General features: G+C 44.1%; 1 protein-coding gene and 1 long non-coding RNA gene across 3 annotated transcripts in view; one reads left to right on the forward strand and one right to left on the reverse strand.

The window, feature by feature from the left end:
* Nucleotides 1-10,686, forward strand: part of LOC111750714 (uncharacterized) — a 37,088-nt gene extending 26,402 nt beyond the window's left edge. For both annotated transcript variants that reach the window (XR_002785800.2, XR_010318735.1), the window contains one exon: nucleotides 731-10,686. This is a non-coding gene — a long non-coding RNA (uncharacterized LOC111750714). The remainder of the gene's footprint in view (nucleotides 1-730) is intronic.
* Nucleotides 10,687-10,766: 80 nt separating this feature from the next.
* On the reverse strand, nucleotides 10,767-11,260 carry G0S2 (G0/G1 switch 2). The gene has a single exon (XM_010590419.3). It carries the CDS (start codon nucleotides 11,258-11,260, stop codon nucleotides 10,949-10,951), a length of 312 nt encoding a protein of 103 aa, XP_010588721.2. The 3' UTR covers nucleotides 10,767-10,948.
* Nucleotides 11,261-17,487: the final 6,227 nt, after the last annotated feature.

Here is a 17,487-nt window from a genome sequence, read left to right on the forward strand (position 1 = left end):
ATTGTAATTAGTGAAAATCTTTAGGTTTTTTGTACATGGCCTGCTGCTAGAGTAGACTTCTGTAATTCTGTGGTCATGCAATTGATTTTTTGGACCTAACTTCTATACTACATCTTCCTTATTCAGTTTCATTCAGTTAGCTTCAGTACGTGGTTTAAGCCAGTTGAGTTGTTTTGAATTCTCTTTCTGCTGTCTCAGCTCCATGTGTCATCAACAGAATGGCTATCTTCTGCCACTTTTCCTGGGTTGCTGATAAAATTAAACATTTCCAAACAGGATAGGGCCAAGGTGAATTCTCGTCTGTATGTTGGAAGAGGGGCTTATGCTTGATTACAATCAGACATGTTTTTCTTGGGTGATCACCACAAAGACTTAATTATGAAACTACTATGTAAATTCTTTCCTCTAACCCAGGGTATCTCTTCCTCAGCTCTATTGACATTTTGGGCTGGATAACTCATTTTTTGGCGGTGGGGTGGGGGGCACTGTCCTGTGCATTACAGGATGTTTAGCCTCATCCCTGGTTTCCACCCACTAGATGCAGTAGTGCTGCCCACCCTCCCCCCAGATTGTGACAACCAGAGGTGTCTCCAGACATTGCCAACGTCCCCTGGAGGGGAAAAATTGCCCCCATACACTGCTGAGAACCACAACTCCAACTTCATAAATGGATTAATTAAGCAATCAAATATTTATTATGCCCCTATTTTTTTTTTTTTTATTCATCCAGGACTTAACGATTTCTATGAACACTGAAGAGGAAGACACTATCCTTGACCTCAAGAAGATTAAAGTATGAGAGACATGAGCAGCTCCTGTGAATGAACTGGAAAAACAATTCATTAAAGTCCTTTGTCTAGTGACACAGTGTGAGACCCAGATTGGATGGCCTTTAGGAATTCATAAAAATGAGAAGATCAGTGAGGACCGAAATTTTATGAGCTAGGACTTGATAGTTATGTAGTTTGAACATGTATAAGCATGGGATAAGGTCCATAACTTCTGAACCAAAAATAAGAGCACATGATTTGATAACCTGAAAATAGGTGGAATCTTTGAAATCATATCTCTTTTGTGAACTTGAGGTATATAGTTTCAGAAGATGTAGAGCTTATGGGTGGGAGGACATTCCAGGTGGGAAGAGTAGGTGAACAAAGGTGCAAAAGACCACAAGGGCAGGAGGAACAGGAGGGCACCAGGGCTGTGCCGGGCAGCATGAGAAGTCAGGTGAGAGGGCTGAGAATGGAGCCGGTCATGGAAGCACTGAAAACCTGGTGCAGGAGTTTAGTCTCTGATGTTCTTTGAGTGGAGGAGCAGCAGGATGAAAGGTATTGATGAAACAATGATCTGGCAATGGATTGGTTCGTAGTGAATGTGCTGGAGAGTGGGGGAGGTGGTTTGGGCTGTTGAGAGCTGGACAAGGGTGGTGGAGGAATAATAATGTAATAGCAGAGACATTCTGGAAGACCAACTGGAAGAATCAGATTGGGTGAATTTCTAGAAAAATGTTCGGGTGTTTGAGGTGAGACTATTTCTTAGTTTAGAGCCAAGTTCCCCATTTTGGAACCTGGGAGAACAGTGGTGCCCATTGTCATTTTTCTCTTCCTTCAAAAATCCAAATATGTGAAGGCAGAGCCAAGATGGCGCTATAGACAGAAGCATCACACTATCCTTCCACGGCAAAGATCTGAAAAACTAAGTAAAACAGAGACAAACATCAATCCCGGAGCCCTAAGCATCAAATGAAGGGATACAGAATTCAACCAAGCACCAAATGGAATCAGAAACTAACAGAGAACAGAAAGTGAACAGAGCTATGGAATGAAGGTCTCCTTTCAGCTAACGTGGCACGGATTCACCATCTTGGACCCCTCAGCCACCTTGAATAGTGGACAGGGAGTATGGGAAGGCAGCTTCACAGAGCTCCCAGCAGAAGACAGAGCAGGTAACCAGTGATAAACACTTTCCCAGCCGCCACCCTTCTTTCCTCTGCTCAGCCTCGCCTGCTTTGTGGTGAACTGAGGTTGCACAGCCAGGGAGATGCCTGCTCCTTTTCACTTGGATTCACCCTGCCTACACTGGAATTTTTTTTGTTGCTTTTTTTGGCTTCTTTTGGTTTCTTCTCTCTCTCTCACCTCCTTTCTCTTGAACACCTGGCTCCATGTGCCATCTCTGCTCCTTCTCGATGGGCTGTGCAGCATCGCTTAGCTGGGGAGCCACTTTCCCAGTCTGCACCATCATGTCAGTGGGCTCCCTGGGGACTTTTTTTTAAATTCTTTTTCTTTGTTTCGCAGTTCCTTGTCTCTCTCTACTTTCCTTCTTTTCCTTTCTCCTGAGTACCTGACACCCTGTGCCATCTCTTTTCCTTCTTGACAGGCTATGTGGTGCTGCTTGACTGGGGAGCCACTTCACTGGTCCAAGTCACCATGCCAGTGGACTACCTTGGGGCATTTTTAAACTTCTGATTTCCTTTTTTTTCCTCTTCCTTTCTTTTCTCGGTTTCTTGTCTCTCTCTACCTCCCTTCCCTTCCTTTCTCCTGGACACCTGGTGCTGTGTGCCAGCTTAGTTCCTTTTTGATGGTCTGTGCAGTGCTGCTCGGCTAGGGAGTGCCTTCCCTGATCTGAGCCACCATGCCAGTGGTTTTCCTTGGGGCATTTTTTACATTTTTTTTTCTGTCTTGTTTTCTTGGTCTCTTGTCTTTCTCTACCTTCCTTCCTTACCCTTCTCCTGAACACCTGGCAATGTGTGCCATATCCGCTCCTTCTTGACAGGCTGTGCAGCGTCCCTTGGCTGGGGACCTCCTTCCAGTGGGCTCCCTTGGAGCATTTTTTTTTTCTTCTTTTTTGCTCAGTTTCTTGCCTCTTTCTACCTTCCTTTCTTTCCTTTCTCCCAACCACCTCGCATCTTTTTTTTTCTCTTGGTTTCTTATCTCTCTCTCTACCTTCCTTCCATTCCTTTCTCCCAACCACCTGGCTGTGTGTGCCTTTCTCTCTCTCTTTTTAAAAAGTCTAGTTTCTTATCTGTGTGTCCCTTTCTTCCTTTCCTTTCTCCCACCCACTTAGCTGCGTATGCCATTTCTGTCCCTTCTTGATAGGCTGCACCACACCGCACGGCTAAAAACCCACTGGCACATAGCTTCCCCAGGTCTGCGCCACTCCAATGGCAGGCCCCTCATCACTTTTTTTTGGCTTCTGTTTCTCTCCTTTTCTTCTTTCCCACACCCACTTAGCTCCACACATCACACCCTCCCACTCCCTCCTGCCTATCTGCACTGAGTGGTGAGCATCACACCTCTGAGTGGCACAGGCAAGGGCTACCGGAACCTCCCCTGCACTGCCCCGGCCCTGCCCTATTGGACCCAGTATGTGCCACAAATGACCCATCTGAGGCGCTCGCCCTCCACTGGACATGCTCTGCTGCACCATAGCTAAGGGACTGGCCCTGCCCATTGGACAAGGTGGTAAGAAGTATCATGCCCACAGACAAGCAAACATTAAAGAATGTCCAGCCCTAAAAAGCAGGATGAAACAAACAAATCTACAATCAGTAAATGAAGAAAATAATTACTGAATGTCCCGAAGACAGCAGATAATTTCAAAACATATTAAAAAAAAAAAAAAGGACAGGATGGTTCCAGTAGATGTTCAAAATAAAGCACAAGATTACCTCCCAGTAGAAGAAAAGGCACTGGAACTACCTAATAGGGAATTCAAATCTCTAATATGCAGGACCAGTCAAGAGACGAAGGAAAAAGCAGATAGCAATGAGGAAAAATAGACAAAACCATGGAAAAGACAGACAAAACAATGAAAAATTCAGGAGAATAATACAGGAACAAAATGTCAAACTCACAACTAGAAATCATTCGAAACAGCAATTAGAAATCCAAAAGATAAACAAGATTTCAGAAATGGACAGTGCCATAGAAGTTTGAGGAGCAGGTTTGAACTGATGGAAGACAGGATCAACAAAATTGAAGTCAAACACTTGGATACCACTTTCTTTGAGGAAAAATGAGAGAAAAGAATGAAGAAACCCTGGGAACGATGTGGGAAACAATCAAAAGCAAAAATTTACAAGTGATCAGAGTTCCAGAAGAGGAGGAGAAAATTGAAAACACAGAGAGGACCATTGAAGAATTGCTGACGGAAAACTTCTCTAATATCATGAAAGATGAAAAGCTGACCATTCAGAAGCTCTACGAACCCCATATAGTATAGAAAAAAAAAATAGTATAGACCTCCCCCCAAATCACCAAATCACCAAAGCGTATCATAATTACACTCACTATAGCCAAAGATGAAGAAAAAATTCTGAGAGCAGCTCAACAAAAATGAAAAATCACATACAGAGGGGCACCAATAAGACTAAGCTCTGATTACTCAGCAGAAACCATGCAGGCAAGAAAGCAATGGGATGACATATATAAAACCTTGAAAAAAAAATTGCCAACCAAGAATAATATATCCTGCAAAATTCCCAGTCATATATGATGGTGAAGTTAGGACATTTTCAGATTAACAGAAATTAAGGGAATATGTAAAAACCAAACCAAACTTACAAGAATTATGAAAGGGAGTCCTTCAATCTGAGAACAAACATCAGACCACAGCCTGAATCTAGGATGCAAGATTGTACTAGCCAGATACCAACCTAGGAAATGAACTCTCAAAGACTATTGAAAACCAGAAGAATTGCAACAGGGAGCCAGAGAGGTTAATCTGTAAATGACAACAACATCAGAACAATAAAAGAGGGAATAAACAGTGTAGGTACCGAAATTTCAAATGGAGAGGAAGTCAAGGCAATGCCAGGTAATAAAATGCTGGTTCAAACTTAGGAAGATTTGGTAAATTTCAAGGTAATCACAAAGAATATTAACAAACCTACTCATCAAAATAAAGAAGAAAAACATAAAGTCTCAGTGAACACAAAATCTACAAAAACAAAAGAAATGAAAAAAATCCACAAACATAAGGAATTCAGCACAGGAGTGTAAGCAGAACAAAGAAAATGTCAGCACTACAAAAAAGAAAAAAATTACAAAATGACAGCAATAAACTCACACCTATCAATAATTACATTGAACATAAATGGCCTAAATGTACCCATAAAGAGACAGAGAGTGACAGAATGGATAAAAAAACAGGACCCATCAATATGCTGTCTACAAGAGATACACCTTAGAGACAAAGACATAAATTTATTAAAAATCAAAGGATGGAAAAAGATATATCAAGCAACTAGCTACCAAAATAAAAGAGCAGGAGTGGCAATATTAATCTCAGATAAAATATACTTTAAAACAAAATCTATCATAAAAAACAAAGAAGGGCATTATATAATGATTAAAGGGACAATCCATCATGAATACATAGCCATAAGAAATATCTAAGCACCTGATGACAGGACTCCAAAATACATAAAACAAACTCTAACAGCACTGTAAAGAGAAATTGACAGTTCCACAATTATAGTTGGAGACTTCAACACATCACTTTCAGTAAAAGACAGAACATCTAGAAACTCAACAAAGATACAGAAGATCTAAAGGCCACAATCAGCCAACTTGAACTTATTGGCATATATAGAACACTCCAACCAAGAGCTGAAAAGTACACATTCTTTTCCAACACACATGGAACGTTCTCCAGAATAAACCACATCTTAGGCCACAAAGCAACCCTCAACAAAATCCAAAACATTGACATAATACAAAGTATATTCTCTGATCAAAATGATAACAAAGTAGAAATTGATAACAGGAAAAGCAAGGAAAAAAAATCAAATACATGGAAACCAAATAACACCTTAAACACCACTGGGTAATAGAAGAAATCAATGATGGACTCAGAAAATTCCTAGAAGCAAACAAGAATGAAAACACATCATACCTTTGGGACACAGCAAAGGGAGTGCTCAGAGGTCAATTTATAGCAATATATGCAAACATCAAAAAAGAAGAAAAGGATAAAACCAAAACAATAGCTACACAACTGGAACAAATAAAGAGAACAGAAAAAGGAGTCCACAGCCACCAGAAGAAAGGAATTATAAAGATCAGAGCAGAAATAAATGAAATAGAGAATAGAAAAACAATAGAAAGAATCGACAAAACCAAAAGTTTGTTCTTTGAAAGGATCAACAAAATCAATAAACCGTTGGTCAAATTGACAAAAGAAAAGCAGGAGAGGATGCCAGTAACCCAAATAAGAATTGAAATGGGGGAAATTACAAAAGGATCATAACAGAACACTATGAAAAACTATACTTCAACAAATTTGAAACCTAGAAGAAATGGACAAATTCCTAGAAACACACTACATACACAAACTAACACAAAATGAAGTTGAAAATCTGAACAGACCCATAACAAGAGATTGAAAAGGTAATAAAAAAAACTCCCAACCACAAAAAAAGGCCTGACCCAGATGGCATCACTGGAGAATTCTGCTAAACATTCAGAGAAGAGCTTACACCAGTACGACTCAAACTATGTTTCGAAACATAGAAAAGGAAGGGATACTTCAAAATTCATTCTATGAAAGCAAACATAACCCTGACACCACAAAAAAATAAAATTACAGACCAATATCTCTCATGAATATATATGCAAAAATTCTTGACAAGATTCTAGCCAATAGAGTTCAGCATTGTATCAAAAAAATAATACACCACGACCAAGTGGAATTCATACCAGAAAAACAAGGATGGTTCAACATTAGAAAATCAATCAATGTAATCCACCATATAAATAAAAGAATCGCATGATTGTCTCAGTCGATGAAGAAAAGGCATTTGACAAAGTCCAACACCCATTCCTGATAAAAACTCTCAATAAAATAGATATAGAAGGGAAATTTCTCAACATAATAAAGGATATCTATACAAAACCAATGGAAACGCTGGTGGCATAGTGGTTAAGAGCTACCACTGCTAACCAAAAGGTCAGCAGTTCAGATCTGCCAGGTGCTCCTTGGAAACCCTATGGGGCAGTTCTACTCTGTCCTATAGGGTTGCTATGAGTCAGAATCAGCTTGACGACAATGGGTGGGTGAGTTTATACAAAACCAACAGCCACCATGATTCTTAATAAAGAGAGGCTGAAAACATCCCCCTTGGGAACAGGAATAAAACAAGGATGCCCTTTGTCACCATTCCTGTTTGACATTGTGCTGCAGGTCCTAGCTAGAGCAATAAGGCAAGAAAAAGAAATAAAGGGCATCCAAATTAGTAATGAAGAAGTAAAACTGTCCGTATTTGTGGTGATATGATACTATACATAGAAAACTGAAAAGACTTCACAAGAAAAATACTGAAATTAATAGAAAGATTCAGCAGAGTAGCAGGAGATAAGATAAACATACAAAAACCAATTAGATTCCTATACAACAATAAAGAGAAAGATGAAAAGGAGATCAGGAAAACAATATCATTTATCATAGCCTCTACGAACATTAAATACTTAGGAATAAACTAACCAGGGATGTAAAAGACCTATGCAAAGAGAACTACAAAGCACTACTGTAAGAAACCAAAAGAGAACTACATAAATGGAGAAACATACCATGCTCACAGATGGGTAGACTCAACATTATGAAAATGTAAATTCTACCCAAAGCAACCTAGAAATACAATGCAATTCTGATCCAAATACGAAGAGCATTCTTTAAAGAGATGGAACAACTAATCATTAACTTTGTATGGAAAGGGAAGAGGCCCTGGATAAGTAAAGCACTGTTGAGGAAGAATAAAGTAGGAGGACTCACACTACCTGACCTCAGAACCTACTAAACAGCTATGGTAGTCAAAAAAGCCTGGTATAGCCTGGTACAGTACAACGACAGATACATTGACTAACGGAGCAGAATTGAGAACCCAGATGTAAATCCATCCACCTATGATCACCTGATCTTCTAACAAGGGCCCAAATGCCATCAAATGGAGAAAAGACAGTCTTTTTAACAAATGGTGCTGGCAAAACTGAATATCCATCTCCAAAAAAAAAAAACAAAAACAAAAACACAGGACCCATACCTCACACCATACACAAAAATTAATTCAAAATGGATCAAAGACCTAAATATAAAATAAAAACTGTAAAGATAATAGAAGAAAAGTAGGATCAACGCTGGAGTCCCTAATACATGGCATTAACAGGTTACAAACCATAACTAATGACACACACACTCCAGAAGATAAGCTAGATAACTGGAATCTTCTAAAAATTAAACACTTTTGCTCATCAAAAGACTTCACCAAAAGAGTAAGAAGAGAACCTACAGACTGGGAAAAAAATTTTGGCCATGACAAACCCAGCAAAGGTCTAACCTCTAAAATCTGCAGGAGAACCCAACACCTGTCCAACATAAAGATAAATAATTCAATTAAAAAACGACCAAAGGATATGAACAGACACTTCACCAAAGAAGACATTTCTTCTGAGTCACCTAGCTGCAGGGGCTGGCGAACCCAAGATAGGCAGGTCGGGGAGCAGGACTCTTGCTTGCAGGCTGTGAAGATTGGTGAATCCCAAGATGGACAGGTAAGCTGTTAGCTCAAGTCCCAAGAACCAGAGGTCAGACATGAGACAGCTGTTGGATGCAGAGCAAGCCAATAACATTTGCAAGGCAAGCAGAAAAGGAAGTGGGTGGCAGAAGGTGGAGAGATGAAGCCTGAGGGGGCGGTGAGCCACCACAGCCCTCACTCCCACCGGTACCACTCAGCAGATTCCATCATGGGGGTAAATCTGCTGCAAACGACCTCTTCAAAGTGTTGAAGAGCAAAGATGTCACCCTGAAGACTAAGGTGCGCCTGACCTAAGCCATGGTATTTTCAATCGCATCATATGCATGTGAAAAAGCTGGACAATGAATAAGGAAGACCGAAGAAGAATTGACATCTTTGAATTGTAGTGCTGGCGAAGAATATTGAATATACCATGGACTGCCAAAAGAATGAGCAAATCTGTCTTAGATGTACAGCCAGAATGCTCCTTAGAGGCAAGGACGACGAGACTGCGTCTTACATACTTTGGACATGTTGTCAGGAGGGGTCAGGCCCTGGAGAAGGACATCATGCTTGGCAAGGTACAGGGTCAGTGGAAAACAGGCAGACCCTTAACGAGGTGGATTGACACAGTGGCTGCAACAATGAGCTCAAGCATAACAACGATTGTAAGGATGGCTCAGGACCAGGCAGTGTTTTGTTCTATTGTGCATAGGGTCGCTATGAGTTGGAGCCGACTTGACGGCACCTAACAATAACAAGTGTTAACTTTGGTGAAGGATAAGACAGTACACAATACTGAGGAAGCCAGTACAACTTGTTCATGGAAGCTCCGTAGAAACATCCAAGCTCCCTGAGGGACCAAACTGCTGGCCTGAGGACCATGTTCTCAGGGACATCTAGCTCAATTGGCATAACATAGTTTATAAAGAAAATGTTCTATATTCTACTTTGGTAAGTAGTGTCTGGGGTCTTAAAAGCCTGTGAGCAGCCATCTAGGATACTCCACTGGTCTCACCCCATCTGGAGCAAGCGAGAATGAAGAAAATCAAAGACATAAGGGAAAGATTAGTCCAAAGGCTACCACCACCAACTGCTCTGACAAGGATCACAATAGAGGGTCCTGGACAGAGCAGGAGAAAAATGTGGAACAAATTCTAACACACATATACACACAAAAGACCAGACTTATTGATCTGACTGGAAAAACCCTGAGAGTATGGCTCCTGGACTTCCTTTTAGCTCAGTACTGGAGTTACTCCTGACGTTCACCCTTCACCCAAAGATTAGACAGGCCCATAAAACAAAATGAGACTAAAAGGGCACACCAGCCCAGGGCAAGGAAGAGAAGGTAGGAGGGGACAGGAAAGCTGGTAATAAGGCAACCAATGTCACAAAACAATATGTGTACTAATTGTTTAATAAAAAGCTAGTTTATTCTGTAAACCTTCATCTAAAGTACAAAAAAAAAAAAAAAAAAAAAAACCCAAGAGGTAACGACTGTAGAAATTATTTTAGGACCATAGCAGTTTCATTTTCCTCCAAAGACATGACAAAATAGTGATTCAAATAAAATTTAATGCACACATTAAAAAAAAAAATCCAAATGTGCCACTTTCCTTGATGAATCTCGCTCCTTTCTAATTGTGCTTTTGTCTGGGGTGATAAGGACAGATTTTAAGGAGGGTCAGAACACTGGGTAGGATTTATGCTGGCAGAAATGAGATGGGTGTGTATGTGGGGGGGTGTGTTTGGGGGAGGGTCTCATCAAAGGCAGTGGCATGTGGAAAACATCTGATAGGACTGTCAGAGGCCCCAGAGAGGAGCAAGTGTCTGACTTTCAGGAAGCTGCTCCCTCCACAGTGCCCAGGTAAAACCTCAGTCATCAGCATGCCCCCCACCCTCCCTCCTGCCCACCTCAGGAATCAGATACTGAGATACAGTATAAAACGTTTTTATTTAAAAATGCAAAATGGTGGTCATTGCAATAATAATAACAATAATATAAAAAGCATTTCCTCGCCTTCTTCCCTAGCGCAAAATGATAAATGCACTTAAATATCCGCCCCCCCCTAAAAAAACAAACCCAAACTCATTGCAGTCCAGTCGATTCCGACTCATAGCGACCCTGTAGGACAGAGGAGAGCTGCCCCATAGAGGAGCACCTGGATTTGAACTGCTGACCTTTTGGTTAACAGCTGTAGCACTTGACCACTACGCCACCAGGGTTTCCAGATGCACTTAGGTACCTCGAAAATAGTTTTGGACGTGCCATCCCTCTGCACTGCTGCACAGCGGCAAAACTCAATCCGGAACTCTTCTGGTGGAACCGCGTGGTTGGTCAGTTCCAGATGTCAGTGTTGTCTCTGAAGTCAGTCCGGATAGGATTCGGCTGGCTCCCGGGCCCTCTCGCTCTCCTGTGCTGGCCTTTCCCGGTCCCTAGGAGGCGTGCTGCCTGTGGGAGAAGCCCCGGCGGCAGCGTACGGACTCCGGCTGCTTGTCTTTTTCCAGCAGCGCCTGCCTCCGCAGGGCCTGTCGCTCCCGGGCGGCCTGCAGCGAGGCTACGGCGGCTTCCTCGTCCCGCAGGCGGCTGGCGGCCGTGAAGGGGCTGCACACGGTCTCCACTATGCCGAGCACCACTCCGAAGAAGGCCAGCAAGCTGCCCAGCACGTACAGCTTCACCAGCTTCCCCTTGGGCTTCTGGGCCATCAACTCCTTGGCCAGAGGAATCAACTCCTGGACCGTCTCCATCGCGGCTCTGGGCTCTCGGGGCGGGAGTGACCTGCAGGAGAAGCAGAGCGGGACAGGCGGCTTTTAGCCACCGAAGGCCCCAGCCACCCTGAGCACCCGTCCGTCAGCTCTCTTGGGAAGGGGGGCCGAGCCGGGACAGGCGCCGCAGCCCCTGCCCAGAACCAGCGGGGCTCACCCTGTAGCACAGCGCGAGCGGGAGGCGACCGTGGTCACCGCGATGTGGGTCAGGCCGGCTTCTGCGTTCTCTTCCTCTTCCTCGGCAGCCGCAGCTCTTCCAGATGAAGACTCCGCAGCTGGCACGGTGTCAGCGTCCCAGGGCCGCTTATATCTTTTCTCCGAGACCCGCCTCCTTGGTTCCCTGGCCGATGCCCGCGCGGTGCAAGCCAGAAAAGGGAGGAGGGCGAGGGGAGGCGGGGCCGCGACCAGAGAGACGGCCACGAGCCGCGCACGCCGGGGGCTGTGGGCTGAGGGTCCTGGGAGCGGGAGACTGCGGCGGGGGTGGGTGGCAGGGAGGTCCTGCTCCGGGCGAGGGCGCGCTGAGGACCCAGGGCCCAGGGAGGTGTGTGCAGGCATTCGGATATGACTATTCTTTCTTGGTGGTTTCAGTCGGTGCCCTTGTCCCGGGAAGCCTGAGAAAACCAAAAACCAAACAAAACGGACGCCTAATAAGGGAATCTGGGGGCTCAACGTAACTGAAAAATCTTTAGTTTTTATCCAGAGGGGTTATCACCTTCCTACATGCGTGGGGATGCGGAGGGATGGAAGCAAGGGGGAGGGAGGGGGAGGAACCCTGGGTAAGGAACTGAATAGAACAGGTCTCCCTTGAGTTGCATGATGCAATGTACGCTTGTGTTTGTTCCTTTCCTGCCGGGCTGATTTTATTCAGAGATGCTTTCATTACTAGGGTCCTTTCCCCTTGCATGTTCAGGTGTGTGTGTATGTGTGGTCAGTCTGTATTCCTGCAGGTGTTTGTATATGTAAAATATGTATGCATTTGACAACAGCCATTATACCCAAGTTGTCCTCACTACCACCCCAGGGTGCTTGAGAAGTTGGAAGGCTGGAGAAAGGCACGGATATAAAGGACATGTTGGTAAACTTCTGTCTGCTGGTTTAGAAAGCAAATATTTCATGCTTTCCCCAGCAATTATTTGCCACTTCTCTAGATCTGGGGTTGCAATTCCACCATGCCAGCTCTGCTCTATCGTGGAAGAAGTTTAGGGACAAGAAGTAGGCAGTTTGATTGAGAAGCTAAAAGAGTGGAGGGTGTCCTTGGAAGCATGAGGATGAGTAGAATTTTGGCAAGGATTAAACAGTCACCTTGGTGAGGTTCTGACTCAGGTTTGGTGATAGATATACCAGAGCTAGCAGTGTAGGGGGAAAGGGGAGGCAAGTAGGCCAAAGGGCTTCAAGGGGGTGGGAGGGACAGTGGAGGGATGGAAGAGGGGAAATCGAACTGGCAAAGGTCAGTGATGCAATCCTGCAACACCCTGTGACAGTCCGCCAGGCAGAGCCAGGGGTGGGGAGGAGAAGAGGAACGGGTTGTTTTAGGGATCAAATTATTTTAGTCATTTGAAATATTAACGGCAATCTTTCTTTGGGATCTGAGGAAATTTCCTAGAATTCAGTTAAAAATGGCAACAGTAACAACGACCCTTTGCCTTGGCTATTAGCAGTTCAGGTAAAAGGGTTTGTGTGTGGAGACAGAGAGGGTTACCTCAAAAGCTTATCTAAAATTCAGCATTGTAGTCTGTGTACAAGTAGACAAGGTGACCACATGCCTGGAGCATTGTGCCTGTCCATTGTTTTCCTAACCTTGTCAGGCAGGAAAATTCTGTCACAAGGGCCCAAACTGAGTTTAATATCACTCTTGGCATTTCTTTTGAATCTTCCTTGAAACTCTGGAGCAGTCTTTGATAACTGGCAGAGGTTCTTTGTGAACCTTCCCAAGGTGAAGAACAAGCCAGGTGTTCTGAAAAGCCAAGCTTCTGCATATGTGAGGGTTGCAAACAAGATGGCTTCTGGAAGCACAGAAGATGTGTACCTTGCTATCAGAGCTTTCCCCTGGTATTCACTATAAAGGTGAGTCAGCCCAGCTCTGGACCCAAAACTCCAAAATTGACTTGCCAGTAAGCATTTCCCCTGCGTTTCAGAAACTCAGACACCAATCGCGCAATTTCCAACGTCAGCAAGCCATAATTTACCTGTGACTTGCTTGTCAGAGCACGTCATCTTCTCCTCAGGTTAGTTCCCCTCTTGATAATCTGACGTGGACCCGCATATCCCACCAGCTTGCTGGCCAAGGATGGGCAGAGGGAACAGCAAATGACATGGACTGGGGTTCCCGATGGATTTGGTGTTCCCAGTTGAGGTGGTGGCTGGGGCTGAGGATGGAGTGGGAGATGGCTGGAGTAGAAGGCTGAGGAATCCAGTGCAAACAAACCTGGAATTCCTGGGCACAGTTGCTGTGTCTGGATGAGGACAGAGAGCCTAGCTTTCAGGGGTAGGGGCTTTAGGTAAGGCTCAGGAAGTGAAGCGTTTTCTTTAACTGTACTGATGTCACTTCAGGGAGGTAAACTATCAGATAGGTTATAGTTGTGGAAGTCAGAGCATGCTGTAGGGTGACCAGCTGTCCCAGTTTGTCCAGGGCAGAGTTGTTTTCTGAGATGTGGGACTATCAGTGCTAAAACCCATACGAATCCAGACAAACCAGAAGACTGGTCACCTAGCCCTGAATCTATCCCAGTGTATACTTCTGACTTGTCAGGAAGGCAGGAAGGGGAAGTTTAAAAATTATTTATTTTGCTTTCCAAATCCTTTCCCCTTAAACACTAACCCAGAGCTGTGTGCAGTGGGAGAAATCACAAAGGAGCACTAGGAGTGTAAGGAGTTAGTGACGCAGAGCGGTCTCAATAACTGTGCTATGGGGGTTGAAGGGACAGGGCAGACAGGTCCTTCAGATGGTTAGTTGTGTGAGCCTCAGTTATCGTTATTATTTTATTATGAGCTGCTTGTTTCCTACCCAAAATCACTGCTCACTCCTGGGATTCCAGGAGGCTGGAGGAAGGGGGTCATTTTAGTTGCTGGGGTGTCCCTGCCCACCAGACCTTCTAGGTCTCACCATCTCTGACTCCAGCCCCAGCTCCTGCTCAGTTGTCCATTCCCTACACGGGCATGACCCAAGGTGAAGCCCTCCCTCTCCATACCTTCTGCACAGCACTATACCTTAGGGCTTCTTACAGTAGCTTTGAAATCTCAGAGATCTGGGGGAAACTATGGAGCCTGTGAAGTACCAAGCCTGCCACGTCTACCCACAGGGGGACTTTCTTCCCTATAAAGTTCACTTCGAAGAATAAGTATGGTCCCTTTTTCTCCCCAAACACTCTTCCCTGTTTCTTTCAAGACTCCTCTTCCTTGCCCCATCCTAATAATTGGCACACTTCAAGGTGGGGCACACTCCTGCTCTCTTTTTGCACCCTCTTTAGAGCTCTGGATTGCTCCAAGCAGAAGATGGTGTGCTGGCTTCTCTGTCCTGGGCACCCAAGGGGATGGGCCAATTAGCTTCCTCTACAATACTGCTGTGGCAGCCCACCATGAGAGTCCCCTTCAGTGTATATATGGTCATCTGCTTACTTTGCAAATGCCGTTTTACTCTTGATTTGTTTTTGTGTTGTCATGCCCTTTGGAGGATAAGCTCCATGAGGCTGGGGCATTGTTTTGCTCTTCATTGTTGTTTCCGGGGCCCAGTATAGTGCTTAGCACATACCCATTGCCGTTGAGTCAATTCCGACTGATAACAGCTTTACAGAACTGAGTAGAACTGCCCCTTAAGGTTTCCAAGGCTGTAATCTTTAAGCAAACTGCCTCATGTTTGTCCTGTGGAGCGGCTGGTGGGTTTGAACTGCCAGCCTTTCAATTAGCAGCCAAGCGCTTAATCGCTGCACCAGTTAACAGGTAACTACGGAATTAATGAATGTCTTCCCCATTAGACTGTGAAGCTTGTGTGGGGAGTGACTGTGTGTTCAATGCAGTCAGACTTTTTGTGGATGCACAAAGAAACATGCAGTTTTTTTTTTTTTTTGGTGGGGGGCATACAGTTTTTTGCCTTCAGCCCTCTCCTCTAATTCATCTCAAGAGCTATCATCAAATTCATCTTCCCAAAATTTAATTTTTTAAAGACTAAGATGATTTCTCATTGCCCACACAATGAACCTGTGATGCTGCATGTTGAATTTGCTTGCTTTAATGTTCCTGGAATCCAGGGCCTACATGGTCCAAGCTTCCCTGTACATCTAACTTTTCCTCCATTCTTCTATAATGGAACTCTTTGCTCTACTGACAGCTTCTTCACAGACTAAGGAAAAATTCATTCTCATTTCTGCTGCCTCACCTTTGCGCATACTCTTCTTCCTCCCCGAAACACTGTCCTCTTTCTACTCTATCTTCCCACCTTCTTTGAGACCCATCTCAAGTTCATGTACTCCAAGAAGCCCCACTGCCTATGCCAGCATACCCTGGACCCTCCTTTCTGTGAATTTAAGCTGCCTTTGTGGTTCTTCCTACATAGGTTGGCCCTGGATCAGGTACTGTTTCAAACAACTCTCATATTGTTCCCTTGCCTTGTCTCCAGGAGGACCAAATCTTTGTACTTTTCATGGCACTGACATATAATAGGGGTTCAATCAATATTAGTTTGATTGTTAGACTGACCTGAAAATCAGCGTTGGGGTAGAGATTGCAAAATGACCAGTTTAGACTCTCTTGGGAGGTTATTTTAGGCACAGTGGCCTGTCCTTGGCTCGGAGCCTTGGGGTTGAAATCGCCCAAGGCCTGACAACTTGGCTTAGTTTCCCACACTCTGGCCTCCTTACCTTTCACTTCCTCTCCCGACTTAGTGCTGGCACTGCAGTGATTGGCTTGCTCTGGGGCACCCCTCCAACCTGCCCCTGGGGCCCTGAGCCTTGACACATCAACACTGAAGGACAGACCCTTCGTAGACATTTTACCTTTATCCATCATGGCTTCTGGCCAGGCAGAGCCACCAGCATGCACGGTGTGTTGGAAGCCATGGATAGCCATAGGTGATACAATTAGGATCACCCCCAACCCGCTGCCTATGTACCGCTTCTGAATCGCTGTGCTACACATTACAAGGAACTTCCACCTTGCTCAAATGCCACTTGGACTTGAAGTATATAGGGCTCTGGAGATGAGCAGATTTGAGTTCAAGTCCTGGCTCCACCACTTACTAGGGTCTGACCTTGGATAAGTTACTTAACTTCCTTAGCCTCCATTTCCACCACTGTAAAATGAGGATGATAATACCATCTATTACATGGGATGTGGTGAAGACTGAATGAGATAGAGCACTGTAAAAGGCTTGGTGGTATCTAGCACAAATGAAGCAATCAATAGCTATTGTTGTTGTTAGGTGCCATCGTCTGACTCATAGCGATCCTATGCACAACAGAGTGAAACACTGCCTGGTCCTGCCCCATACTCACAATTGTTGCTGTTCTTGAGCACATTGTTGAGCCCCTGTGTCAATCCATCTTGTTGAGAGTCTTCCTTTTTTTCGATGACCCTATACTTTACCAAGCAAGATGTCCTCCAGGGACTGATCCCTCCTGATAACATGTCCAAAATACATGAGATGTAGTTCTGGCATACTTGCTTCTAAGGAACATTCTGGATGTTCTTCTTTCAAGACAGATTTTTTCCTTCTTTTGGCAGTCCATGGTATATTCAATATTTTTCTCCAATATCATAATTCAAAGGCGTCAATTCTTCTTCTGTCTTTCTTATTCATTGCCCAGCTTTCGCATGCGTAAGGGGCAACTAAAACACCATAGCTTGGATTAGGTACACCTTAGTCCTCAAGGTGACGTCTTTGCTTTTCAATACTTTAAAGAGCTCTTTTTGCAGCAGATTTGCCCAATGCAATGCATCTTTTGCTTTCTTGACTGCTGCTTCCGTGGGGGTTGATTGTGGATCCACGTAACATGAAATCCTTGACAACTTCAATATTTCCTCCATTGATCATGATGTTGCTTATTGGTCCAGTAGTCAGGATTTTTGTTTTCTTTATGTTGAGGTGTAATCCATAGTGAAGGCTGTGGTCTTTGATCTTCTTCAGTAAGTGCTTCAAGTCTTCTTCACTTTCAGTAAATAAGGTTGTGTCATCTGCATAATGTAGGCTGTTAATGAATCTTCCTCCAATTCTGATG

Source organism: Loxodonta africana, chromosome 20 (genome assembly GCF_030014295.1).
Source record: "Loxodonta africana isolate mLoxAfr1 chromosome 20, mLoxAfr1.hap2, whole genome shotgun sequence".
Classification (NCBI taxonomy): Eukaryota; Metazoa; Chordata; class Mammalia; order Proboscidea; family Elephantidae; genus Loxodonta; species Loxodonta africana.